A 27,797-nucleotide genomic window follows, 5' to 3' on the forward strand; every position below is an offset into this window, starting at 1 on the left:
GCAGCGCCTATTCCCAACTGTTCCCGGCTGTGAAATCCACCGAAATAACACATGGTTTCACTGAGATTTGGCCGGACAAACTGTTGGACATAAAAAACAAGTTCACTGTTAAGAGATACGTAGGTATTTAGATTCCCCCTACCTCTTCATTAATTTTTTATTTACTTACATGTTTAGTGTAGTAACGAATAAAGGTCATGGAAATAATCAAAAATCAATCAGCATCAAATTAGCATCAAATATAATGTTTTTTCAATTTGAAAATTTTGAAATCAGGATCTATCTATTTAGTTCACCCGGTAAAAAGGGCAACAGCGAACTTAACCTTATCCGCACAAAGTCACTACAGATACTTAGGCCACGGCAACCACTCGGTTGCAAGCGTGCGGGGCAGCAGATAGCGAATACGTGCGCGCCTGAAAAAATATTAAACGATAAAAAAAAGAATTATGCAAGACTTATTAAATTAATTATTTTAGTTCAATTAAAATTTTGTGTCAAGTTATGAAAAAAGTGTCGTGATTGTGACAGCAAGTTTTGTAATAAAAAATGATATTTAATTTATATAACTTGTGCCGGTAAGTGAAAAGAACTTATCTATTTTTATTGCAGCATTAAATTTTAGTTTAGTTTTGGACTAATTTAAAAACAAAAAGGAAGACAAATAGAACAAAAAGAGGATTATCGAAAATTAGGTACAATTGGAATTAGGAAGGTTCTTTTATCTTAATTTTTATTTAGTTTTTGTTCTTTATTTACTACTTGCCATTGATGTTGAATAATATAGTAAATGCCGTGCTATAATTTTCAATACTAGCCAAAAAAATATTCTTCCAATAGGATTTTTGGATTGGAATTAGGAAGGTTTTATATCAGTTTCATTATCATCATAATCATAAACTAATGGAGATGAAGGTCTAAGCGTTTTAGTTTTATTTTACAAATTAATTTCATTTCATTCCACAAAAACATTATTGAACTTCAATAAAATGGCTATGTCATTATTTATGTACCTAATAATTATTAAAAAAAAGACTCCCCAAAAACTCGCTTTTTCCTTACTCTCTAGCATAAAAAAAATTATAACAAAACTAATTTTGGTACTTTAGTTTTGTTCAAATAATTTTGGTACTTTAGGTTTGTTCAAAGAACTTATTCAAATATTACTTTATATTTATTCTAATGATAGATATAATATCTTAGACCTATTTATCAGTTTATAGCAAATTAAGGGTATTTCTATGGATATTCATAATAACGTCTCAATGAAGGCCGTATTTCCGTTTATTTCTTTTATTCATATTTATTTAATCCACAACATATTTAAAACAGGTAGGGTAAATACAAACCTTCTTTTTATAATAAGCGGTCAGAGAACTATATTTGTAACACTTTATGTAACACCCCTGCACTTGCAAAAGTCCATAGAATGCGGTGACCGCTTACCACCAGGCGGGCTACATGCTTGTTTGCCACTGACGTGGAAAAAAATTCGCAGCAATATGCTACATAATTAAATTTTGCACGAAACAATACGTTACAGGGCTATTAATAATTTCACCTATTTACATTGATTTATTGTGGTAGATAGGTATTTTTAATTTACTTACCTACATTTACGTCACTTGAAGCATACACATTTAACTACATATTACGTTATTATTTATATTGCATCTTTCTTATAGTTTAACTGTGGAAGTATTCAGAACCCCTAGTGTAAATTTATTCGATAGCGTAACGTGACGTACGCGTTTGCGTTAAGTCTCGTTTTGTATGGGATTTACAAACAGTGCGCCAAGCGGCACGTTTTTGAAACTCAAAATCCCATACAAAATGAGAGTTAACGCAAATGCATACGTCACGTTTCGCTATCGAATGAATGTACACTAGGGGTATAGTAAAACTATACTGAAAAATAAGAGCTCCGCGAAAAGTTTTGTACGGAGCTGTAATAGATATGTAAACAAATGATGATTGCATGGGAATGAGATGAAGTGTTCCCTAAAATTCATATTTATTGACTTTAATGTACTCCAGTGGTTTTCTGATTACAAAAATAATAGCGAACTTTACCCAATGTGTTAATTTAGTATTAGGTGCAAGAAAAAAACATAACTAATTTTTATGGTTCGATGTTTAAACGTAATGTTGCCTGCAAATGTGAAATACTCGTACATAGACTAGTTAATACGATTGATATTTAAATGAGTGGTTAGGTGTGTTATTCAATGTTTTGATTTGATTTTATTTTTATAAAATCTTTTTTAATGCGTTATAATAATACAGGCTCAATTATGTATTATAATTATAGGTATTACTGTAAATACATTTCTTTTAATTGTAAATTAACTGTAATAGGTATGTTTTATTTAATAATTTTATATTAAGACACAATATTTTTTTATAAATAAATCTGCCATACCAGATCATCTGGAGTCATAACTCATAAAATAATGACAAAGAAATTTGCGAACATTTTAATTACTTTTACAGTACATATGGTGCTACTTTATGGCACTAGTGCGAAAATTAGCATATTACGTTACTGTGTCGAACATTTAAAGGGCCATATGTACTGTAAAACATTGTACGATACATGTGCGAATAGGTAATTCGCAACTCGTGTCGATTTAAAACACTCCCTTCGGTCGTGTTTTAATTTATCGCCACTCGTTTCGAATTTCCTATTTTTCGCACTTGTATCGTAATGTACTATTTCACAACGATTCGTCCACATCTAGCAAACCATATACCTGCTCATTGTCACAGGAATAGGTATGCGGTGACAAACCTTAATAATCATACAATAAATTATACGGGCCGCCTATCTGTTTTCCCACTGTGTACCGAAGAAGAGATTGAAAAAATAATAAATAATCTGGATACAAATAGCAGCTCAGCCCGCGTAGCCAATGTGCATATCGTTTTCGCTCCGTGGCGAACAAAACGCAACTGTCACAGTCGCGTTAAAGATTGTAACGTTGGCTACGCGGTCTGGCATAAATAAAATAACAACTAGAACATTTAAGTGTTTAAAAAATCTTTAATACCAAAACTTACAACATGTATTAACACCTGCCTAAAAAACGGTACTTTTTCAGATTGTCAAAAAATAGCTAAAGTTACATCTATTTATAACTCAGGTTGTAAATAGGATCCCGGGAACTATCAGCCAGTGTCAGTTCTGCCAATACTCTCCAAGGTCATAGAAAAAGTAATACACAGTACACACCCGTTTAATTAACTATCTAAAGCAAATAAACTTCGTCTCTAATAGTCAATATGGCTTTCGGTCCGAATCTAGTACCTTATTTATCCGCGCAGTAATTGATTTAACTACTAAAATTGGAACAAATATAGGTGCCCAAAAAAATTGTCTAGGAATTTTCATTGATCTTAAAAAGCCATTTGACACATTTAGCCATCTACTTCTATTAGAAAAACTGAAACATCTGAAGCATCACCGGCAATACTTACAAAGTTATGGAATCGTACCTGAGCAATCGGTGCTAAATAGTAAGAATAGGTAATGTGCAAAGCAGTCCCCAAATTATAACCTGCGGCGTCCCGCAGGGATCGATAATTGGTCCTCTCCTGTTCTTAATTTACATTATTATATAATACATTAATATACATAGCATCTGTCAAGTACCTTTGCATGGAGAGAAAAGCATATACGAAGATGACACTTGTGTTTTTTTATTATTTCGGACAGTCTATAAAAGATATTTAAAAAAATAGCACAGGAATACCTGAATAATCTTAATGAATGGTTCCAGTTCAATTTATTTACTATTAACGTAGCCAAGACCAGTTATATAACATTCAAGTCAAAAAATAAATATACTGAAGACATAGAACCGCAAATTAATCAAACACAATTTTTATTTATTTTTCAAGTTACAGTCTAACCTTTAATACAAGACCCATCGCAGGCAAAACCTTGAGGAGGTTTGTGTGCCGATGGGGAATTAAAACAATCCAGTGAAGAAAAAATGTCTTGGCCTAATATTGGACTATGATGATGGAAACAGCACATAAATAAAATCCGATCAATACTCAAATCTTTAAGAGCCTGCCTCTACAATACAGCACAGTGTCTTTCACGCCGGGTATGATACACGATTTAAAATTCATTAGTAAACTCTCGTTTAAATTATCTATACATATCTATTAAATTATTAAACCACTTTTCAGTTATGATTACTTAACTTTTAGTCGCAAAATTATTTAGAAACAAATATCTTAAATCTTAACCAACTGTACTCCAATAATACCTGTCTACTGATGCGAAAAATAATAGATAACAAAATCCACTCACAACTAAGTTTTACAACTACTTAGTTACAAAAAAGGCTTACGATCTCTACGTAATTCTACCGACCTTTGTCTTCAACCAGCTAGAACCAAATGTGGCAAAAAAAAAAATTGGCTATGTAGGGGCACAATTTTACAACAGCCTACCTAAATAAATTAAACAGTGCAAAAATTACAATGTTTACAAGCGAAAACTATTGGACTACGTCATTTATAATATCTACATGCCCTGGCAAACATTCCACATGGGAACAAAAGATAATGCACTATTAAGAAAAATATTGTCGCTCAACTCAAGAGCATGTGTTTGGAGTTTAAAGTGCTATACGCCTAAAGTGTAAGTGATAAAATGACTTAGCAACAGTTTGTAGCTAGTGAAAAATAAGCAGCTTGTATTTAATATGAGAGGCCGATACCTCGAACTGTATGAGACTAACATAATAATGACTTAGACAAATAAGTCTATAAACTGGGGCCTATTTCTCGAACGGTATTAGTATAATATTATTAGTGCGTTGTCATGGAAACCCATACGATTTGACAGTTCGTCGACTAATAATATTAGTCTAATACCGTTCAAGAAATGGGCCTCTGTCAAATCGTATGGGTTTCCATGACAACACACTAATGTTATCGGTATCAGATTGTGGTTAGAGAAATGGGCCCCATCGTACACTATCCGTCATCATTTATATTGGTATATATTCAATCGTATTAGATTTGCATATAACAATGAATATGGGAATAGATTTAGAGTTATTTGTTTCATTTATAAAATTAGACATAACTACAACACGACTTATTCATGTAAAGAAAAGTATGAAGGAAATTTCTAAGATACAACAACTTGAAACATTTTTAGTAACTAATATTGGTTTTAAAATAATTTCATGGGATGAGACTGCTGAGCGTAGTACAAAATTGGTTGTTAATTGGAGCGTAGTACAATTTTGTATTACTTAAATGCTTTCGTTATATGTATAGGTATGTATGAAATGGTTAACACCACAATTGGTCTGAAGTAACAATATGCTATTGAAATATTTGTCAATTATTGTCCGATACCCAAAAAAGTACGAGTATATTGCACTAAGTGTAAGTGCAAATGAAATTTGTAAGCAGGTTATCGGTAGGGGTCAGAAAAATATTATTTAGTTTGACCAATAATGTACACATATTGTTTTTTGAGCAATTGTAATTGTAGTAATAAGTATCGTATTAGACCGCGAGCCTGGAACAGATTTCCATGACCAACCGCCTCCCGGGTGATAACATTTCTCTTCAATTGCCCGAGTTTTTTCATCCCACTACTAATTTATAGCCATACGTGTAGCATTTGGCAAATTTGCTTTTTAATTATGTATAGATATTCATACTTAAGCTTGCAAAACAGGAATGTTTGCAAAACGAAAACTGGTTTTGAGCTAATTAAGGCACTTACCTAAAATATTTATTTTTATTCTTTCGTGTTTGTTAGACGACAATTTTATTGTCATCATTTAACACAGGATACACGTTAAACCTGTTTCACCAACACAGCGTCTGTCTGTAGTTTGGATAACCATTGCTTTCATTAGAACAGGCACGAATTCAAAATTTCTATGGACCTACTTCCCGCGTCTACATTTTTTAAATAAAATTTGCTATTTTTTAAATTATTTAACTTGCTATAAAATTGGAAATAAAGCACAATTAACATAACATTATTATGAAAGGTTATGTTATTAATTAAGTTGTAACTAGTATTGGGCGTGATAAAGTATATTCAAATATTACGGGTTACAAGTTTTCTATAAAAGGTGGCCCGTTACCATCATCAAGTCCCAAAATCGTATATCGCCCTATATGTAACGCAATAATTGTTCTAGCATAGTTGATCAAGATATTACTGCCGAAATTATACATGAACTTTTTTTTTCGTCAGACGGCTATGGTGTGTCCTCTTGCTGCTTGCGGCTACATCTGCGCAGTCTCAGCCTCCACATGTTGTATTCATCATGGTGGATGACATGGTCAGTACAAACAACTTATTATGTGGCCATCATAGGCATCATATCAACCGAAAGATGTCTAGTAGTTACTGGACACGGGCCAGTGGGCCTAACCCTAGGACCTCCACAATATACGATACTTTCGTCCGATTCCTTGTCATCTTGATCAGATCATCGGTTCACCTTGTTAGGGGTTTCTTTAGCGGTGTGGTCCAGATCGCTGTAATTTATACCTGTACAGTCAGTCAATAGTAGCGGATGAAACAACGCGCCAAAAGTATTTGATATTCCGGATAACTTTTCCAAATATAGATAAATCTGTAAAATTTACATTCAAAAGTTTATCTATTACCGTCTTAATTGTTCTACATATAGAACCACCACATGTTGTTAAGCTGTTTCAGAATGGTAGATACTTTTGAAACCTTGTTTGATCCGCTACTTTTGATGCTGACTGTACCTACAAACACCTGTACCGCATTTTAAATAAAGCAACCTTATGTCAAATATCTTTATCATTGGAACAACCAATTTCTTGACCTTTAGTGTAAAATTTTTAAGGCTTTTACAGTACATATGGTGCTACTTTTCCGCACTAGTGCGTAAATTAGCACATTATGTAACTATGTCGAAAATTTAAAAGGTCATGTACTGTAAAACGTTGTACGATACATGTGCGAATAGGTAATTCGCAACTCGTGTCGATTTAAAACGCTCCCTTCGGTCGTGTTTTAATTTATCGCCACCCGTTACGAATTTCCTATTTTTCGCACTTGTATCGTAAATAACTATTACAGTACATATGGTGCTATTATACAGCACAAGTGCGATAATTAGCACATTACGTAACTATCTCGAAATTTAAAGGGCCATATGTAATGTAAAACGTTGTACGATACATGTGCGAATAGATAATTCACAACTCGTGTCGAATTTCCTATTTTTCGCACTTGTATCGTAATGTATAATTATACTAGTGGCTAATTCAAGGAAGTGTAAGGACCCATTGCATAAAATGTATGGCATGAGGTGTTCTTATAATCGGTCGCAGCGAGATTACTTGAATTGAGGAGTGCGTTGACGTATACGTTCAAAACCATCACAAAAATACATGGAAAGAAAAATAAATAAATAAATAATATTATTAATGACTCATTCATGTACCTTGTGCGTTAATGTCACCTTTACAGTAAATTTAACATAAAAAGCACGAAGATAATGCGAAAAAGCAGGTACTAAGTTAATCAACCACATAATACATATGTCAAAACTTTAAATACCATTGACCGGAAAACCAGTCCAAGCTCTAAGGATGCGAGGCCAAGGACAATGTGGCGTTTACCTGCGGTAATTATTGGGTTGCGTAATGCTGCGCCTGCGCAACAGTGAGTGCGAAGCATGCTAATGATTCTGTAGCTGCCTTCAGAGGGTCTGGTCGACACGTCAGTTTCAGGGGCGTGGCCAAAATGACAATTTTTAGGATTCCGTACCTAAAAAGGAAAAAACGACACCCTTATTATATGCGATCATGAGTAAGCGCTGCGCCGCACTGTGGGAAAGGATGCGGGCGAGCCCTAGTAGTCTTCTGAAGGTGTTTGCCGACAGGTGGGACTCACCCATGTTAAAAAGATGGATCAGACTTCACACTACTTTTGTAAATTTTGATTGGTGACATGTTTTAATTATTATTATTATTTGACGAAATTTAATTTTAATTCTATACATTTTATAATTTTCAAAATTTAATTTAATGCGTTTAATTGTAATATCTTAATTGTAATTGTTATGTTATATTGTTTAATGGACAATTTAAATTACTGTAGAGATAAGTTATTGACATTTTATTATTTTATGCTCATCCGGTTATGTCTGTGTTTGTGATGTCTGTATGTACTAACAATAGTCTTGTAAGTTATGTTGTGTAATACTAACACTTTTATGGGTTTTTGCCTGAAATAAAGGTTTTAATAATAGGGTCACTTTGTTGTCAGACCGTCCGTCCGTCCATCTGTCTGTCTGTCTGTCTGTCAAGGCCCTTTATCTCAGAAACGCGTGGAAGTATCGAGTTGAAATTAAAACCATATACCCAGGTCTACAGCTGTGTAAAAAAAGAGAAGTTTGTTAGGTGCAGGCTTTGTACTTGAGAATAATTAACCGATATCACTACCTATTATTTAGGAATTAAATATTAATAATACTAATTAATAATTGGCCGTTTATGCCCCAAAAAACGTACATTTCGACACTGTTAAGGGAATCAACATTTATAAGGTACTTTCTAGTGACCTAGAACTACGCAGTTTGGCAAGTAATCTCGTCTTATAAGTACTACAAATTCCTTTAGTGAACAGTTCTAAAAACAGACTCGACGAACATTTAAAATTATCAAAATGAACATTCATCATCATCATCATCATCATCATCTCAGCCATAAGACGTCCACTGCTGAACATAGGCCTTCCCCTTGGACCTCCACATGTACCGGTTGGAAGCGCACACATCTAGCGTCTTCCGGCGACCTAAATTAGGTCGTCTGTCCATCTTGTAGGTGGTCGTCCTACGCTGCGCTTGGTAGTCTGTGTCTGTGATCTCCACTCGAGCACTTTTCGACCCCATCGGCCATCTTCTCTGCGTGCAATGTGGCCTGCCCATTGCCACTTCAGCTTGCTAATCCGGTGGGCTATGTCGGTGACTTTAGTTCGTCTACGGATCTCCTCATTTCTGATTCGATCACGTAGAGAAACTCCGAGCATAGCCCTCTCATTGAGACATTGAGTTTTGAGATGAGGCCGATAGTGAAAACACACATTCAAAATAGTTTAATTACATTGATTAAAGACTTTTGACTTAAGGCATTGAGGTATGTCGGACGAAAAGACATTACGTAGTTATAACGTGTTAATGTTACGTGTAAATGAACATTAATCGTATAAAAAAAAACAAATGCAGTGATACACACGCATCAGCTTTCAGCTGCTAGTGTATTAAAATATTATACGAAAACAGGGAAAGATCTGAAAACTATAAATATGTAAAAATATTTGTACGGAATCCTCGGTGGGCGAGCCCAACTCGCTTGTCCGGTATTTTGTACGACTACCGCTATTCAATCGTAAATATTTTTCGGAATGACGCATTGTTCCTAAAAAACTGAAGTTATTTCCATATAATATTTAAGTTATGATTGGCATTTTCTTACGATTGTCTCTTGGCTACGCCCTCAGGTCGTTACCTGCCCCGTTGGTAACGCTACCAACTACATATTTATAAAAGAGAACCATAGAATACACGCTATATAAAGTGGCTATAAATATTGGTAGCGTGAGTAGAGCGTTGAGTGCGAGTCGGGGTTCTCTAAATAATTGCCGAAAATTATATTACCAAATGTCATTTCGCAACCAATTATTCGTATAATTTCATTTTGCCGAATGATCAAGTGGCAACTCAACACAAGGTAGCGGAATCACTTCATAAGTCTAATAAGAAACATAAAAAGTTTATTTTGTAATTTAGCATCGTACGATGCAAAAACAGTCAGTTCGAGGGGGGGGGGGGGGGTTTAGAATTTCGGCTGCTCGATTTCGTTCAATAATATCTCAACTACTAAGCAATTAAATTCTACTAATAAAATTGAAAACGAGTGGTCAAATACCACTCGATTCCCAATTCCTATCGCTCGTATTTCAAAAATAGCATATAGCCGTTTTCCACAGATTTTAGAGTGACGTAATGGAGCGCTCGAAATGAAAAAATCGGTACCCTGGCGCTCGCCGGCCACTGCCGCGGCACGTTCGCTTCTCTCGCTCAGCTTCCCGTGCTGTTTGGTCTCTGTCAAATGACTAGGCAATATTGTATCAATAAATAGTTGGCCAATTCAATTATTTGGCGAGTGAAATGTATTCAAAATGTTGTATGTCATAATAATGTAATACCTCTGGTGTTGCAGGCGTCCATAGGCTACGGTGACTGCTTACCATCAGGCGGGCCGTATGCTTGTTTGCCACCGTCCGTGGTATAAAATAAAAAAAATCTACTGAACAATAATTCTATATCGAATGTTGGTTCTATCTAAATCATCTACGAGAGATTGGTTGGTAAGTGAGATTCGGACAATGAAACTTCGACGAAAAGGCAAAACACCGTAATTTTGATACGAATGCATAATCATAGGGTATTAGTTAGTTTAGGCCCTAATGAATTTTCATAGATTTTATAAAAAAGTACGAGTTATTGAAAATAATTCAACAACCAATGTATCACTACCAAAGATCACTACTTTGCTTTAACTCAAAACGTGGCACTTATGCGACGTTACAACTGTCAGGAGTGATCACTATAGTACGGACTATATTGTCGCTCAAAACATTCTTAATACCTAATTAATTATGGTAAAAATCTTTTATAATCGTTTCATAGCATTAAAACCTACGTCTCGTTTAAGTTTGCTGGTTATATCAAAAATACACATTGTATATTTTATAAATACGTAATAGGTACCAATAGTATTATTCATAAAATAAGTTCTAGATATCTTACGAAGTTCGAATTGCAGTTGTGTGTGAAATCTTGTTAATTTGTTTGACTGCAGATTTTTTTAATTTTTCCCTCCCATCGCTTATACTTCCTTATTTCCCTCAGTGGACTGATATATCATACATGTATAAATTGTGCAACAATAACTACATATTTATATTCATTTATGTATATCACCTATTTGTATCCTGGATATTCTTTTGTAGCAACAATTACATTAAAACCGCATTATCATCATCATCGTCCTAGCGTTTGTCCTGTACTGTGACAGACTCCGGTTTCTTGCTTTCTTCTTCCACTTCGCTCTATTCCGGACATCATCTTCAGCTAACCCACAGGCGTTCAAATCTTTGGCAATGACATTGCACCACCGCTGCCTTGGTTTGTCCTTCCTGTTTGGGCCTGGCAAAGCAAAGTTAAGGGTTCTGCTGCCTACGTATTCAGGCGGCCTTCTTTTATAATACCCAAACCACCGCAGTCGACTTTCTTGGAGCTTAACGACGATGTCTCTTACCCCGAGGCTACCACGGATGTGTTCGTTTCGAACCCTACCCTATCAATCCTGGACACATCTTCATTTCTGCCACATGGGTGGCTTAGATATGTCGCTGGATCACTGGTCATATTTCGCTGCCATAAGTGAGGACCGGCCTTGTGATGATCTTGTACACGAGGCCTTTCATTTTTATTGGCATTTTACTGTCACAGGTCACACCCGTCACCTCTCTCCATTTTAACCAGGCTAAAACCACAGCATAAAACTTTCAAAAATGTTATAATAGTTCCCGGTGTTTTACTGACTTACAATTTTTGCTAACATATAACTTTGGTAACAAGCAATGCTATGGTATCATCGGCCTGGTCTCATGAAACGGAAAGTGGCCATAGGAACACTAACAAAACAATGCAATGCAGGCTCGTTGCAAAGAACAGTACAGTCGGACATAAAGCTATGAAATCTTTGTCTAACCTATTTCTAGCTAGTACAAGTTTAGTTTACTGTGGTTTACGTCATTATGGTATAATTACAGGGCTGGAACGACGTGTCCTTTCACGGCTCGAATCAGATCCTGACACCGAACATCGATAACCTGGCGTACCAGGGCGTCATTCTACAGCAGTACTACAGCGAGCCAATCTGTACGCCGGCCCGCACCGCCCTGCTCACGGGAAAATATCCTATGAGACTAGGTAAGGACTTTTAGCTGAAGCTGGTAGTAGTGCAATCTAATTAATAATATCAAGGCGCGAAACATTGGCTTTGAATGACGTAGGTTTCGTTTAGCATCTTTTATTTCAGAATTAATCTATTGAAAGAACATCGTTAAGATACTTTCTAGAAAATTGCTCTAACAGTGACGCAAATTCCAACTTGACGTTATTGCAATGAAAATTAATATTTTGCATTTTTCAACACTATTCATGAAAATATAATATATTTGCCTCGCAATTATGGCACCTAATATTGACTTCCCGTACTAGGGCACCATTCTGTAGCAGCATATAGCAAGCCCCATTACAAATTATTTATTTGAGTCTTATTGCATACCGCGCTTCTCATAGAAAAATATCTTATGTCACTTAGTACGCAATTATTTTTAACTACAAATCTTGAATAAAACCAAGACGTATTAAATATAAAACAACATTACTGTGACTACATACAAAATAAGCATATGTAGGTAAAGTAATTATAGCAACCGCAGTACACAATTAAAATAATAAATTAGAGAATTGACTTACTAGAAAAATATAATATTTATACTATGCATCCACTTTAATTATTTTAATATCCGAGATTCTGACAGGACTGAACAGTGAGTTGTGTTTAGTTAAATGTTGTTTCTTGATTTCAGGAATGCACGGAGCTCCTTTGTTCAACTCAGAAGACCGTGGCATACCACTCACGGAGCGACTGCTGCCCTCCTACATGAAGGAGCTGGGCTACGCCACTCACCTCGTGGGCAAATGGCACGTTGGCATGTCCAGAGAAGAGTACCTGCCGACGAACAGGGGCTACGACTCGCACTACGGCTTGCGAGGAGGTGCCATTGATTACTATACCTATAACAAAATTGATGAGGTGAGATGCTGATAAGAAATTCTAAGACAACGAACCGCACCTACATATAAAAATTAGTTACTCGTGTTCTTCTATTGTGAGTTGTAGATTTAATTTAATTTATATTCCTTATCCCAACAAGGACTTGGGAGTATTATAAGTTAAAACTTTGGCACAACAGGACCAAAGTATTCGTCGAAAACTAATATACATATTTCAAAACAGTAAGGCTAATAATGTCTTTAAGTTTCGAAGACAGACGAGTCTCTCTGAGAATAAAAGACGAACAATAAAGCTATCCGCAACAGGCTTCGTCATTTTTAATACACAGTCATTTCATTCAAAAAGGACCACCCCGAATTGCATCAGATGCCAAAGTTCCCGTTACGCTAGCAGCGTTTCCACGTTTTATAGCCAATGACATCCCCTGCACCAAATACGACCCGGAGCGTGGATCATATAACAGCCCCTATACTTAAGTCGGCGACCAAGTTCTTTTACAAAAGCCTTTGCCTCTGTTCCCCAGGGTCCCCGTCTGGGTGCAGTCTCCACTGCAATTGGCACAACACGCTCATAATGGTTGAAAATATACATATCTACAACTTACCTACTGCCTACCTGCCCATTATTTGTTTGAAAACGCAGATGAAATAAAAATGAGAAATCAAATCTACATCTCTTTTACATTTTTTCCAGTGGCCGAACGGCAGACAGATGTTTGGGGTGGATTTGTTTGACAACGATATACCGCAAGACTCAGAAACACGATACATAGTTGATGCACTTACAGACAGAGCTTTGCGGGGTAAGTAAATATTGTACTTGTTAAATGGTAATTAGTTAATAACATAATTACTTACGTGCATATCACGTGGGAAAGTCAATTGGGTGTTTTACAATAAATAACTATCAGTGACTCTACTTTCAATAATTACTTACACTATATTTGTGTAAATATTTTCTTTTTAATATTTTTTTATTACATACACAAAACCATCGTTACGGGCTATTCTAATTCGACAGTTGGTATTTGACACACAAAAGAAAATAAAAACATAGGTATATAGTACATAGATTATTACAAATTACAGTAACACAATACATATAGCGTGGGCCTTGTGAATTCGTTTAAAGAACAAAGAAACAAATCTAACTCAATCGCTACTCGATTATATAAAGGCAGACATGTATTTATACTAAATTCTATTTATTTAAATAGGGCCAACAAAACCAAAAGTATCTTCTCTCTCTACATAACATACATTTATTAATGGGTAGTTAATAACTATTTTTTTTTATTCGAGTCATACGAAACCACTAGCAGTGGTTGAGGGTATCAACATCAACCCAATAATTGTGACGTTCTTCGGAAATGAGGCTACAACTAATAATGGAAATATTATAATTATAGATCTAACTGCAAGGAAATATTTTATATTCCTGTATGCAACGTTTACTTTTTTTAGCCCAATAAATTAATAATTAAAATAGCCTACCCTTAGTACTAAAACTATAAGAAATATTTTTACTTTTTGCAGTGATCAACGGGCACAACATCTCCCAGCCGCTGTTCTTGCACATCGCGCACAACGCGCCGCACGCAGGCAACCCGGGCGCGTCGCTGCAGCCACCGCTGTACTCTTCCGTAAAGAATGCACATATCGCGAACCCAGACAGACGCCTGTATGCAGGTTGGATTAAATTTGAGTTTAATCATAATAAAACATTTCAATCTATCGTAGGTCGATAGGTACTACTTACAACCCTAGCGCATCATAGCAGCCGACGCTCTTATATGTATTCCTCGGCGTAGAAATGATAAAATGCTCATAAATTACTCACCCTAACTGACGGCTGTATGCAGGTTCATTTGAAACAATATTTAAGTCATCCAGTGTTATTAGGATCAAAAATATACGAATATTGCTCACATAATAACAAAGGCGTATATTTCTTTTTTGCTTGAAAACACGAAGTAATCGAGCCATTCAAAATAACAGAACTATGTTGTGAATAAGATAAATATGAAGGAAAACGAAAATTAGATGCGTGAGCTGACCGTTAAAAACGCTAAGAAATGTACTTAAACCAATTTATATTTGTAATACGCCGATTAACACCTGTTGAATTCTCAGCACATTTAAATGTAATAAAATGTACTGTTTTAGACGTTTTTGTAAGTCTTGATCGGCGTAACTATCGGATAATGATATTTCTTATTTAAGTAAGTAAGTAAGTAAGTAAATATTCTTTATTGTGCACCATACATTTAAAAATAGACACTAATTCTTATTAACTAACACACACACACACACTAATTGTTATTTCTTAATTGTACTTGTTTTTCAGAGGTGGTGACACATTTGGATAGCAGTATTGGATTGGTCGTTAAGGCTTTAGCTGACAGAAACATTCTCGACGACACTATAATAGTATTCGCGTCAGACAACGGCGCGCCTACGAATGGAATGTACAACAATTGGGGTATCAATTTGCCGTTCAGAGGGAAGAAGTATACACCATGGGAGGGAGGGGTACGAGTCCCGGCTTTTATATGGCACTCTTCGTTTAGACCTCGAGTCTGGACTGGCCTGATGCATATCACCGACTGGATGCCTACTCTGGTAGCAGCAGCAGGGGGAGCAGTCAGTAAAGATATTGACGGCGTAAACCAATGGGACTCCATAATACAGGATGGTGAATCAAATCGCAAAGAACTGCTTATAACTGTTGAAGACAGCGCAAATAATGTTTATGCTGCATATAGAGCAGGAGATTATAAAATTGTAGTTGGTAACGTCACAGGCGTAAGCAACGGTTATTACGGGGCACCATTTATGGTGAACAAACGGCAACCGCCGGAATACTTCCCTATATTAAGAACTTGCGACGCAGCGAGAGCCCTCCAGACTTTGGGCATGTATTTGGATGCGGATGAGGTGCAAGCAATGAGGAGAGCCACGGCCGTTATACAGCTCGATAGAGTTCGAGATCCGCAACCTTGTGAACCTACACCAAGTAAGTTGAACGCCCCATTTATATTGTCGACGTGTAATTCCAAACTGTGTTGCATTGGACATCAGCCTTATTTTGCCTTGCGTCTAATGCACTAATGCTGCATATGAAAAGTGCTGTGTCATTGCTTATACCATGCACTTTGTACGTATCCAACTACTACAACTTCTTGAAGTACGCAGCTTAGGACGAAATTACTGTGCCTTAAATCCTTAAGTCCGTAATCTCTCAACTGTGGTTTAAAATTAACTTTAATATCTTTGTTTAAGCGTAAGGGCGTAACTACGAGTATTGCTTAAATGAAGCAGTTCTAAGCCAAGATATTTTGATAAATGAGAGACATAACTTTAAAAAAAAACATTGGTTTTAGTACTTAATCACGCAGATGTATTATTAGACTATAGTTAAGTGCATACATATTATTTTACATAAAGCATTTTATTTTGGCACATTACTTTAATAAAGTTGTACTTAAGCACCTATGCAATAGCCGTCATCATAGGTAATCGTCGCCAAGTAATCATGTCTAAACATCTCTCGTGACTTAACAATGGCATACAAAAGATCACTTAGCAAGAACGGTTGCGTTTGCGTCTATAGCATGTTCCGAAATCCGTTCGACAAACTGTTGCAACGACTCTGACACAACTGTCACTTTCTCGCGAGTCACATGACTCAAAATGCCTATACTATGGTAACGAACATATAATAGCTTCAAAACATGGCTCATATTATCTTTGGAACTTAATTTATGTGCGGCATGTCATTTGATTTCTCACTAGCTTTTCGATGAAGTAAAATATCGTGAGTAAATAGGACTAATATAAGATGAAGGTTAAACTCCAGAAGCAGTCCTTATAAACTAGTACCCATCTTCGCCATGTTTCGGGGTCAGGTGGCCAAAAAATTAGGCTCCTTACAGTTGCCATGGAAAGCATCATACTTTCATATGTGTGTCGTGGTCAAAAATAGTTGGGTTAAACATCAGTTGTGCTGTAAAAAGCAAAAGAATTTTTTTTCCATAAAAATGCAAAAAAATCTTTGCAAATAACTAAATCTTCGGCCAGGATCCTTATCGCACCCAGACAAGAAGTTAAGATAAATAGAGACATTTTTACACTAATGGTAACCCTATCGTCGCCCGATAGTGAGATCCGATAACAGAAAAGCTAAGATATTAATTGGAACCCTGAGTCATCAGCTTCGCAAGCAAAGTCACTGCCAACTAGGCTAATTAGGACAACAAAATTATGAGAAATATTACTCATAATGTCTTCGTTTTCAGCTCAAGGTTGCCTGTTCAATATCGTCCGGGATCCTACGGAGAGTCACAATTTGTGGACACAAGCTAGTAATATAGCGGCTCTGCTGACCAGTAGACTCCGGGCTATATGGGCCACGCAGATGCGACGAGGTCCTGTCGTCCTCCAATCGCAGGCTGATCCGGCTAACTTCAACTACTTCTGGATGCCCTGGGTCAACCAGGCTACCAACGTCACGGCCAGCTTGAGAGGAGAAATAAATATAACAAAGACTGAACCAATCCCTAACAGTACCAATACCACCGTGGCCATAATGGTCAACTGTAACGGGACAGTGGGCATTAGAAACTTTTTGTGCATTTTAAGAACGATTCTGTAAATAATTATTATTGTAGGTTTCTTTAATATGTTATGTTTTATTTAGTATTTTATTTATAAATAGTGTGGCTATTATAGCAAACGCCTCCATGTTGTATACAGTAAGATAAAGACTTAATTTTTTTTTTAATAAATGTAATGTGTGATATTGATATAGAAAAAAAAAAATACCTATATTTGGGTTTTTATTAATATTCTTAGCTATCCTGTAAAATTTCTGAGTTTGGATTAACAATCTCTAGATGCTCTTACATACTCTCTAGATAACGGCACTCGTAATCTTTCCGGCTGCAGAGACATATACGACATCGAAGTTTTAAATACGTTATTAATTTGATATGGATACGATGTTACATACTCTCATGTTTGGATAATTTACATAAAATCTAATCTCAAGAGAAAATTTACCAGATGAATGACATTATGCATGCAACTCGTTTTAAATTTCTTATTCGAAACTCGAATATGATTACACCGACCGGACATTATCTTCACATTTGATACACGGACGGTATCGGAGGTCAATTCGAACATACATTTTGATATTCAAATGATTTGATTTATTTATCATTCGTGCGTGCATTTCAGTAATATACCTATTAGTATTGGCGCAAGCGTGACGCTCAGGCGAATGATAACACATTGACATCTTTTGGATGTCTAAATGTACGTTTGAATTGGCCTCTCGGTCGGCTTCTCTCAGTCTCGTGCTCTGCGATAATGCAGCAGGTTTATTTTATGTGTACTACAAATATATTATTTATTTATAATATATATTAAAAATAATGGCAGAGTTTTGGCAAACGAGATGTGCAGTGATTTTAATATTTTTTATGGCTCTCGGGATCAGAGGTCAAAGTAATGTGAAGCCGAATATAGTTTATATACTTGCAGATGATTTGGTAAGTAAATAGTGGCCAGCCACACATAATTTTTATTACAAAATAACCAGTTATTTTGTATTAAAAATTAGTTCATAACATTATAAGTACTTTTTTATTTGTGAAACTTTTTGTAACTATAGATCTTTATTAGGCACCTCTGTCAAAGACACGACCTTTAAGGTCTTAAACAAGCCCGATTTAATATTAAATTTAGTAGGTTAAATACCTACTAAATTTAATATTAAATCGGGCTTGTTTAAGAGTTTTGGCAAACGAGATGTGCAGTGATTTTAATATTTTTTATGGCTCTCGGGATCAGAGGTCAAAGTAATGTGAAGCCGAATATAGTTTATATACTTGCAGATGATTTGGTAAGTAAATAGTGGCCAGCCACACATAATTTTTATTACAAAATAACCAGTTATTTTGTATTAAAAATTAGTTCATAACATTATAAGTACTTTTTTATTTGTGAAACTTTTTGTAACTATAGATCTTTATTAGGCACCTCTGTCAAAGACACGACCTTTAAGGTCTTAAACAAGCCCGATTTAATATTAAATTTAGTAGGTATTTACATTTAGAATTTATATAAAGTCGTTGCTTTCGGAATACTTATTAATTTTGTAAAAGTGACCTTCGCATTTTTTACAGTTTATGTAAGGATCTGTTTGTCGAGACGTGCTCTTTTTTTTAGTATCGAAAATATATGTTCTTAATTCTAAAATTTAATAAAGTTTAATGTTACAACGAATAGATCCCGAAGAGAAAATTATATTTACTTAGTGGGTGAGTTACACAATTATTTTATACCTATGTCTGACTGATAATGGTGCATGATTGATTTAACTAATCTAAACCCAATATTACGTATGTATTAGGTATACATAAACATAATTATACCGAATACAATCTGGTAAAGTGATAATTATGTAATCAAAACGTAACTATATTACAACCGATTAGAGATCCTAATATATTTGTGTAATTACTATAGCTTATGTAGCAACAAATTTGGTAGGTACTAACAGAAAGTCTCTAGAATCGAAGACCAAATATTGCTATAAGGTTTATGAATCTTCAGTTTACTGTTATGGGTCAACGACGGTACTTCATGGTCATGGTACCTTTCTGTGCTGGCACCTACTATCTAGAGCACCTACACCACGAACCTAATATAATAAATAGGTACGTAGTATACATACATAGGAGTTTTAAGAGGTGGTTTGTATGCTGGGATCTCACCTCACTGCGCTCGCGCTCACTCCTCGGAACGCATGATGTGTAGTCGTCATTTTTGCCAGTTTTTTCCTGTAGGTAGGATGTTTTCTACGTTTTTCTTAGCAGATTTAGCGTAATTAGTTATATATAAAACACAATTTTATTGGATTCAAACAGCTGTCGTGGGATTCGGGGAGTATTATAAATAATATAATACAACAAAGTGATCACGTAAACTTGTATGATCCACGTGGCTGTATTGCACAGATTACCTTAGTTACAAGATGAAGCATATAAGACTGGGAGTCACCACACATAGGCGCTCCCGTGCTAAATTAACACGAGAACGCGACCGCTTATTACCGTTGCGTTCATGTTTACGACCTACTCATGAGTATTTTAAATATCCTAGGGATGAACATGGCTGTTATATGATATAAAATAGTTAAGGCGTAGTTAGAGTGACAGAGATATTATACCACGGTGCAGGGCTGGGACGACGTGAGCTACCACGGCTCGGAGCAGGTGCGCACGCCGAACATCGACCTGCTGGCGCGCTCCGGCGTGGCGCTGCAGCGCTTCTACTCGCACTGCCTGTGCACGCCCTCACGCTCGGCGCTGCTTACTGGAAAACATGCCTATACATTGGGTGGGTCATAAACAAACAAAATTTGCCCTCTCCGTTGATGAAAATGTCATGGTAAATGTATGAAACGGGGTTGGTCCAATAGTAAAAGTTGCTCAGTATGACCTATATATTCACCACTCAAATTATTGGAGGTGACTAAATAAACACCCTGTATAAGTTTGGGTACTAAAAATATAAGGTGCTAAAAATCATATAACGCACCTTTGTGTTTTCCCAGATGTAAACAAACCTTTATTTTTGTTCCATCGCTTTGTTGCACCTAAGAAAAAACGTATTTTTTGCGGCTGAAAACTGTAGGTGTAAAGGGTCTGTAGGGGTGGTCTCTCATAAAAAAATTGAAATTCTCGCTTTTTTATACAGAAAAAGTTGGCTTGCCAGATAAATTTATTTTCTTAAAATCGAGAAAGACGTGGGCTCATAATTTAGATATGAAAAACATTATTCAGGCTCCACGACGAAATACTTACCTCCACTTCAATGTCAATCATTTCTGTATTAAATATTAAGAAACAGCGTTATTGCGTTTACTTAAAACAATGTTCAAATTTCAAATTTCAAACGTATTTGTAGGTACATTATCATTACAGGCATGCAAGGTTATCCTCTCGTGCAGAGCGAGGACAGATTTCTACCGCTACACGAGAAGATTTTACCACAATATCTGAAGGAGTTGGGTTATTCGACGCATTTGGTGGGAAAATGGCATGTGGGTTTATCTCGGTCGGCGGTTCTACCCACAGCGCGTGGCTTCGACACACACTTCGGGCACCGGGGCGGATATATTGATTACTATGAGTACACGATAGAGGAGTCGGTAACTATTCCATTTATGTGACTATTATTTCACTATTGCTCTTAACTTGGTACTTAAACCCTTGTGGTACTGGTTTAACATTGTGTTTGTAGTTTATTTGTGAATTTCTACGTGATGAAAACTGAAAACAGGTCTTGGAAAATAATAATAATTATTATTGTTCAAAGATTCAAAGAAGTTATTTGCACAGAATACACGTATGATCTGCATGTAGATCATATAGGTACAAAAAAACAGTGTATTCAGTCTTTCAGTTTCAGTCTTTGTATTCAGTGTATTCTGGCTGGAATGATAAAAATCACGTTATTTATGTTATTTTTGACGATAAATAGAAACTAAAGGCTGTCGACGATAAAAACTGGTCATGCATGATCTGGTATATTTGTGGTATAACGAATACACATTTTCAAGCAGTTTTTAATTATTATTAATCTGCTGAATATATTCCATAGGCACCATTAATTTTTTATAATCTTCACTTTTCACTTGCTTCCTCGTACAATATCATTATTGTATTTATATTTTTACAAGCTGTTTTACGCATATTAGAAATCTTACAAAAAAAACTTTTTCATACTCTTTTCTATTTCTAGTAGTTAGAAGACTTTTTACTCCAAGCACTGAATGTTGTTTTTGTATGGGAGGCATTTTTTTGCCAAAAAGTCAATGTTAAAAAACCTCAGATATATCTCAATCTGAATACAATAAAAAAAATGATTGTTTAAAAAGCTGTGAAAGGAGGACGTAATAATTCGGATTATCTACTTTAAAAAAAAACAGAAAAACTTGGTAGACTACCAGAGAACCCTGCACGCTGTACAAAAAATATTGGTAACATGGGATATATATATATATTACAATAAACATACCCCGGGATTTTCGGTGCGAGAATGATCTCATATATTTATAAAATTATAAAATAGTTACCAAACTATGAAAAAGTTGTAAGCCTAAGCTCCAAATGTGCTTACAATAAAATGTTAAAATAGTTTCTATATTATAGTTATTACCTATGTTCTGGCTAATGTAAAACATTCACGCACCCAGAACCACGAGGTATTCTTCTTCTTCTTTTAAAATATGGCCTCCATCAAATCTATGATGATTTTGCCAATGTCAAGTCGTTCTTCGGTAGTTACTTTTAAGTGTGCTCGTAGAGCATGACGTTGTTCGGTAGTTTAGTAAAGAGGATAGCTGGACTTTACTAAAAGTCACTATGGATTGCCGGGTGTTGATTAAACACGGTTAAACGTGTTTTAAGATTAGTTTTTCATTAGCTACACCCTTCTACGTTAGTTCACTGCATAATAAGCTATCAGTATTACACTTTAAACAACATTAATGAGCAAAACACAAAAAAATATTCTCGAGACGTCTTCGCCATGTTGAATCTCAACGACAACCACCCCGAGGTATATAATAAAGAAGAATCGTAACGTGTAAGTGTCTTGTTGATTGATGTTTCAGTGGAGCTCTGGGACCGTGTCCGGTTACGACTTGTACAGGAACGCGACTCCCGCGTGGGACTCCACGGGCTATGTCACCGACCTGTACAGCCGGGAGGCTACATCAAGTAAGCTCAGAGGGCCTACCACGAACACCGCAGTTCGCAAATTGCGGACATGTTTATCTTTTAATCCAATTAAGGCGTAGAGTGACAGAGAAACATACCTGCAATTTATGAACTCCGATATTTGCGGTAGGCCTTCAGATTTCGGAGCTTAGAGAAGAGTTAGAAATTGGACGAATATCTTGTTACACGTGGACTTGTTTTAGTTTCGACGCGAACTACTTAATTAATCCTTCAAAGCACTCAAATTACGGCGGTCAAAGTCTCTTTCGCGGTTGTTATAATGATTCTGATTAGGTGAAAAATGCAAAAAGGCCATAAGTTATGTTGTTTTTGACTTACATTACGTAACAAAGGGTTAAGAGATGTTTTCCAATTTGATAATATTTCTTTGTTGCTTAAATATTCTAGTACTAGTAGGTGTAGGATATAGTAGTTATAGGTATTAGTTTCCTAAATTTATCATTACACTAATAAAGGAAGCCTTTAAAATAATCCCCTTCTGGCATAAATAACAACAATTCAATGAAAACTCGTTATTGTCGCTTATAATCAAGCCCGAGCTCAAACTGATCCCCAAATTACTCACTGTTGTAATGCGTGGGAAAAGTTAGTTTGCACAAGATTCATCGTCACCATTTGGGATAATACCTACAGAGAGTAACCCCCACAACAATTGTATGCTGCAGTTATTGAAGCTCACGACCCGTCATCGCCACTGTTCCTGATGGTGGCGCACAACGCACCCCATGGTGGAAATGATGGTGTCATCCTCCAGGCGCCGCCGGACGAGGTGCGCCGCATGCGTCATATCGAGTCACAGCAGCGGCGCATACTAGCAGGTGACTTTAAGACAATACCGTCAACCGGGCTGTAAATGGCGGGGTGAAAACAGGGCAATTTCGTAGAAGATACTCTCACAAATTGTATTGGTTCCTCTATACGGTGGCCCTGTCTTGTACCAGCGAGATGGCCATGTGATGGTTATGGCTCCTCTACACGATGGCCCGTGCTGAACCAGCGAGATCACCATGCGATGGTTGAGAGCACACACTAGGGAATGGGCCACGTGTAGATGTGGACCATCGCTGGTCCACTACCTTCGATGTGCGGATGAAAAACCGACACCGTGGCCATCCCATCGCCATCCGACCGCGAGCCTCTACCCTCTTTATACGCTGGTCCATTTTAGTGGACCAGTATGAGGCTTTCGTGTAGAGGAGCTATACATGCAAATCTATTATTATTTTTTAATAGCATGGTACAATTTGTGTGGGTAGAATTTAAGAAATTATCTGGTAAATGTCCTTCCCAGTTTTTATTATCCCTATTAACCCCGGTTGACGGTACCTAGTTAGAGAGATGATAGGACCAGTTTTCAACGTTGTTCCTGGTGATTTCGCACAATACGGTGTGCAACATGGTGCATACTGAAACTGTAGATATAAAATATTTTTTCACCACACCAGCTGGTAACTCTCACACCATCTTAATAAAGCTCTTGATACTTCAAAAGCTGACAAGAAAGCTGCATTTTATCCACCAAAATGGCAAAGTAATTAGATGCCAATTTTGAATTGTTTTCTCACTTTGGCTGGTGAAATTGACTTTTAAGTAATAATTTTGAATGATAAATATTTCATAGATAGCGTTCATAGGATTTGATTTGTAATGTTTTACTGTTAGTATTTTCCTCGCTTTCGGGTGTTTCCCTCGGTGGCAAATTTTGTTAAACCCTCGTGCCTTGAAATCCTCATAAACCTCAAGATTCAATTTTGGAATCTTCCGTTTGCTCGGGATTCAATATTAGAACGAGGGGTTTAGCAGCAACTTTGCCCCCTTGTAAAACAAATAACTAATATCTTAATTTGGATAGATAAGGAAATGGAGGGTTAATATCTGATTTTGTTGAAATACATATTTTGGTTTACTTTTTTAGTTTATCAAAAATGAAGCTAAAAAGGTAAGAAGATAAACTCTAATGTGTTTAGCGTTAAGGAATTGATTGCACCCATTAAACTAATCAGTAATGTTACCTATATTAAAATTAAATGTTCTAGATGTATGCGAATCGAATAAAAGTAATCTACTTAGTACCTACTCGTAAACTGGATCATTGTTTATACATATTCCAGATCAAAGTGTAGCTTATGTACTGATAGATAATGTTTTGTTCCAGCTATGGTTAAAAAACTGGATGATAGCGTAGGCGATATAGTAAAATCACTTTCGGATAAGGGAATATTGAACAACACTATCATAGTGTTCACATCGGACAACGGTGGTATGACGTCGGGATCCTCTTTGAATTATGGATCTAATTGGCCCCTGAGGGGGATTAAAATGTCTCCATTCGAGGGCGCCGTGAGGGTAACCGGACTTTTGTGGAAGGCAAACTTAAATCCCGTGAGCCGGGCTTGGAATGGGTATATGCATATTTCGGACTGGCTCCCGACTTTGCTCCACGCGGTGGGTGCCGACCCTCCGCTAGGAATAGACGGGATTGATCAATGGGATAACATAATTACAAATTCGCCATCCAAGCGAAACGAAATAGTTGAAATAGACGACTACCATGGTTTCTATATGATTATATCGGGAGAGTACAAATTAATTACAGGAAGTGTCATAAAAGAATACAGCAATTTTCAAGGCCACGATCTTAGGGGAATTATTGGAACCCCTCCCTCATATGTTGATGCTATGAAGAAGAGCCCTGTGTATTCGGTTCTTAAGAATAATGGTCTGGAACTGAACATGCCAGATCATGAAATAAATAAAAGGTATAAAGTCGATTGCTTAAAAAGAAGCGATGAACGAGATGTGTCATTATGTTACCCTGAAAATGGTAGGTATATATTTATTATTTATGCTAACGGCACCAATCATGGGACATTTAAGGGAAAATTGGAGTATTTTTGATATTTCACCGACATCTGTAAAATTTCTACCGCTTTATGGTTTAAAAGTTAAATGTCCAATTCATGCTTTATGTTTTCTATGTATTTAATGAAAGCTACTAATGAACAAACAAACAAATGGTTTCAATATTATTAATCAATTAAAACTATGTTTTTTTGCTCCAGTCATGGGATGTACATATGGCGCCATTAATTTTCAAACTAACAAGTAGCTCTTTGGCTCATGCTTATGGTAAAATGTTGCCAGCTATTAAAAACTGATGGTAAATACTTGTTTTACAGGATTTGTGTATTGGTGGTGCCTGTTCCATTATAGGGGTGTGTATTTGGTATTGAACTAAAATTACCATATTCATATTTTCTTTCTCTTCTAGGAACTGTCTGTCTCTACAATATCCACGAAGATCCTTGCGAAACTAAGGAAATTTCAAAACTATATCCAGATATCGTGCGGCAACTTCTCCAGAAATTGGAAACCGAGAAGAATAGAACAATACCTAGGATTGTGCCCTTGGTGCGAGACCCTAGGTCTCACCCGAGCCAGTTTAACTATGCCTGGTCCACTTGGGCAGATCATATTATATAAATTACGTCACAATTATTGGAGGTGATGTAACTATTCGTATGAGGATCAGTAGTAACCTAATAATTACGACACAAGTGACTCATTTGACTCATCGAATTAGATTTTAAACAGAAACGGTTTGTTTGAGTTTCTTTGTCGCGTTTGTTCTTACTTGCAGGTACGAGTATAATGGTCACCACTAGAGTTTATATGCTTGTATCTATAAGATTTCATTGATTCCGCGGCAGTTTCAAATTTATGTTCGTGACCTTCGTGAAGGCTATCATTGATAGGTTACTTTCCAAAAGGTTTAATATTGTCCTCAAGTCTATTGCGGAATTTCAGAGGGCTCTATGCAAAAAAGAATACTAGCTTATACACTATTAACCTATTTTCCATAAATTTCGTCTCATTAAGCATATATATATTTTAAGTAGACATTGTGTTTAAGAATTAGTCACATACAGTTGGTTCTTTTTATCCGGGCGCGCGACAGCAAACAATCGGGTACTGTCCAACAGTAAAATAAAACTACACTAAAATTTGAAAAGGTTGTTGTTTTGTTTGCCTGTACTGTTAACATCAAAGCGTCCGGATGTTCATCACATCCGGGTAGCTTCCGGAATTCCGTAGCAGGCCGCGCGGACCCGCTCAGCTCCGGCGGCTATACATACATATTACGTTTATTGGATTAGAAAGAACTCTGCAGATTACTTTATGTACATTAGGTATGCTGTAAATATTTAAGCTAACAATGATTAATGCGTTAGTTAAGTTTTTTTTTATAATACCCCATAAACTGTCCTAATTACTCAAGTTTGAGGTAAAATTGATTTCCACAATGACGAGTTCGAGCTTATCAGTTCTAAATAAATATCTTTTGGTACATTATACAGCAACGATCAAATGCAGACTACTGCTTAGATAATAAAAAAATCGGCCAAGTGCGAGTCGGACTCGCACAGGAAGGGCTGGACGTGATCCTCGAGATTGGAAAGAAATATTTATTTTATTCTGTTTTTAGTATTAAATTTGTTGTTATAGCGGCAACAGAAATACATAATCTGTAGAAATTTCAACTGGCTAACTATCACAGTTCGTGAGATACAGCCTGGTGACAGACAGACGGACGGGCGGACGGACGTATAGTGGAGTCTCAGGATCCGTACGGGCAGACGGATGGACAAACGGACATGTCGAAACTATTAGTGTTCCATTTTTGCCATTTTGGTTACGGAACCCTAATCAAGACCCAGCAAACACAAAGTTTTGTATACTTATGGGTTTTCAATGTAAATTAAATAAATTATAAATATGCCAGCTATGCAGTGGTTTTATTGTACAAGCAGTATTTTTTAATTTTTACTTGCTGAAAGAGCATTCCACGGGCTGTCCCGTACGGACGCATTTATTTCCTGTGTAGAGACTTTTTTTCGTCGTTTAATGCAGGCGATTATTTTTCTGTACATATTTTTGACCATTAGTCACAGAAAAGGAAAATCTTGTACCTGCAAATTTTCAGAAAGTTCTCGTTTGTACAACGGTAGACAATTTTATGGAATGTTCCTGAACATGGTACAAATTATTTGCACGCATTGTTACCATCAACGACAAC

The 27,797-nt window shown here is 36.3% G+C and overlaps 2 protein-coding genes across 2 annotated transcripts; both read left to right on the forward strand.

Annotated features, from left to right (window-relative positions):
• The first annotated feature begins 375 nt into the window (after window positions 1–375).
• On the forward strand, window positions 376–17,732 carry LOC133520675 (arylsulfatase B-like). Its single transcript, XM_061855275.1, has 8 exons — window positions 376–578; window positions 6,242–6,329; window positions 11,873–12,032; window positions 12,698–12,924; window positions 13,600–13,708; window positions 14,442–14,594; window positions 15,253–15,921; window positions 17,204–17,732. The coding sequence occupies exons 1-8, from the start codon at window positions 550–552 to the stop codon at window positions 17,557–17,559; spliced, it is 1,791 nt and encodes a 596-aa protein (XP_061711259.1). The 5' UTR covers window positions 376–549; the 3' UTR covers window positions 17,560–17,732.
• Window positions 17,733–18,707: 975 nt separating this feature from the next.
• On the forward strand, window positions 18,708–27,506 carry LOC133520676 (arylsulfatase B-like). The gene is made up of 7 exons (XM_061855276.1): window positions 18,708–18,813; window positions 20,153–20,312; window positions 20,900–21,126; window positions 22,594–22,699; window positions 23,386–23,538; window positions 24,876–25,544; window positions 25,992–27,506. Exons 1-7 carry the CDS (start codon window positions 18,745–18,747, stop codon window positions 26,201–26,203), a joined length of 1,596 nt encoding a protein of 531 aa, XP_061711260.1. The 5' UTR covers window positions 18,708–18,744; the 3' UTR covers window positions 26,204–27,506.
• Window positions 27,507–27,797: the final 291 nt, after the last annotated feature.

Source organism: Cydia pomonella, chromosome 8, assembly GCF_033807575.1.
Source record: "Cydia pomonella isolate Wapato2018A chromosome 8, ilCydPomo1, whole genome shotgun sequence".
Taxonomy (NCBI): Eukaryota; Metazoa; Arthropoda; class Insecta; order Lepidoptera; family Tortricidae; genus Cydia; species Cydia pomonella.

What these genes read in the sequence shown, in the direction of transcription:
- LOC133520675 (XM_061855275.1), top strand. Translation starts at nt 550, where the DNA reads ATGATATTTAATTTATATAACTTGTGCCG. An exon ending in AAAATATCCTATGAGACTAG is followed by an intron (nt 12,033 to 12,697) that starts GTAAGGACTTTT and finishes TCTTGATTTCAG; the next exon opens with GAATGCACGGAGCTCCTTTG. An exon ending in AGACAGACGCCTGTATGCAG is followed by an intron (nt 14,595 to 15,252) that starts GTTGGATTAAAT and finishes CTTGTTTTTCAG; the next exon opens with AGGTGGTGACACATTTGGAT.
- LOC133520676 (XM_061855276.1), top strand. Translation starts at nt 18,745, where the DNA reads ATGGCTCTCGGGATCAGAGGTCAAAGTAATGTGAAGCCGAATATAGTT. An exon ending in CAGCCGGGAGGCTACATCAA is followed by an intron (nt 22,700 to 23,385) that starts GTAAGCTCAGAG and finishes TGTATGCTGCAG; the next exon opens with TTATTGAAGCTCACGACCCG. An exon ending in ATTATGTTACCCTGAAAATG is followed by an intron (nt 25,545 to 25,991) that starts GTAGGTATATAT and finishes TTTCTCTTCTAG; the next exon opens with GAACTGTCTGTCTCTACAAT.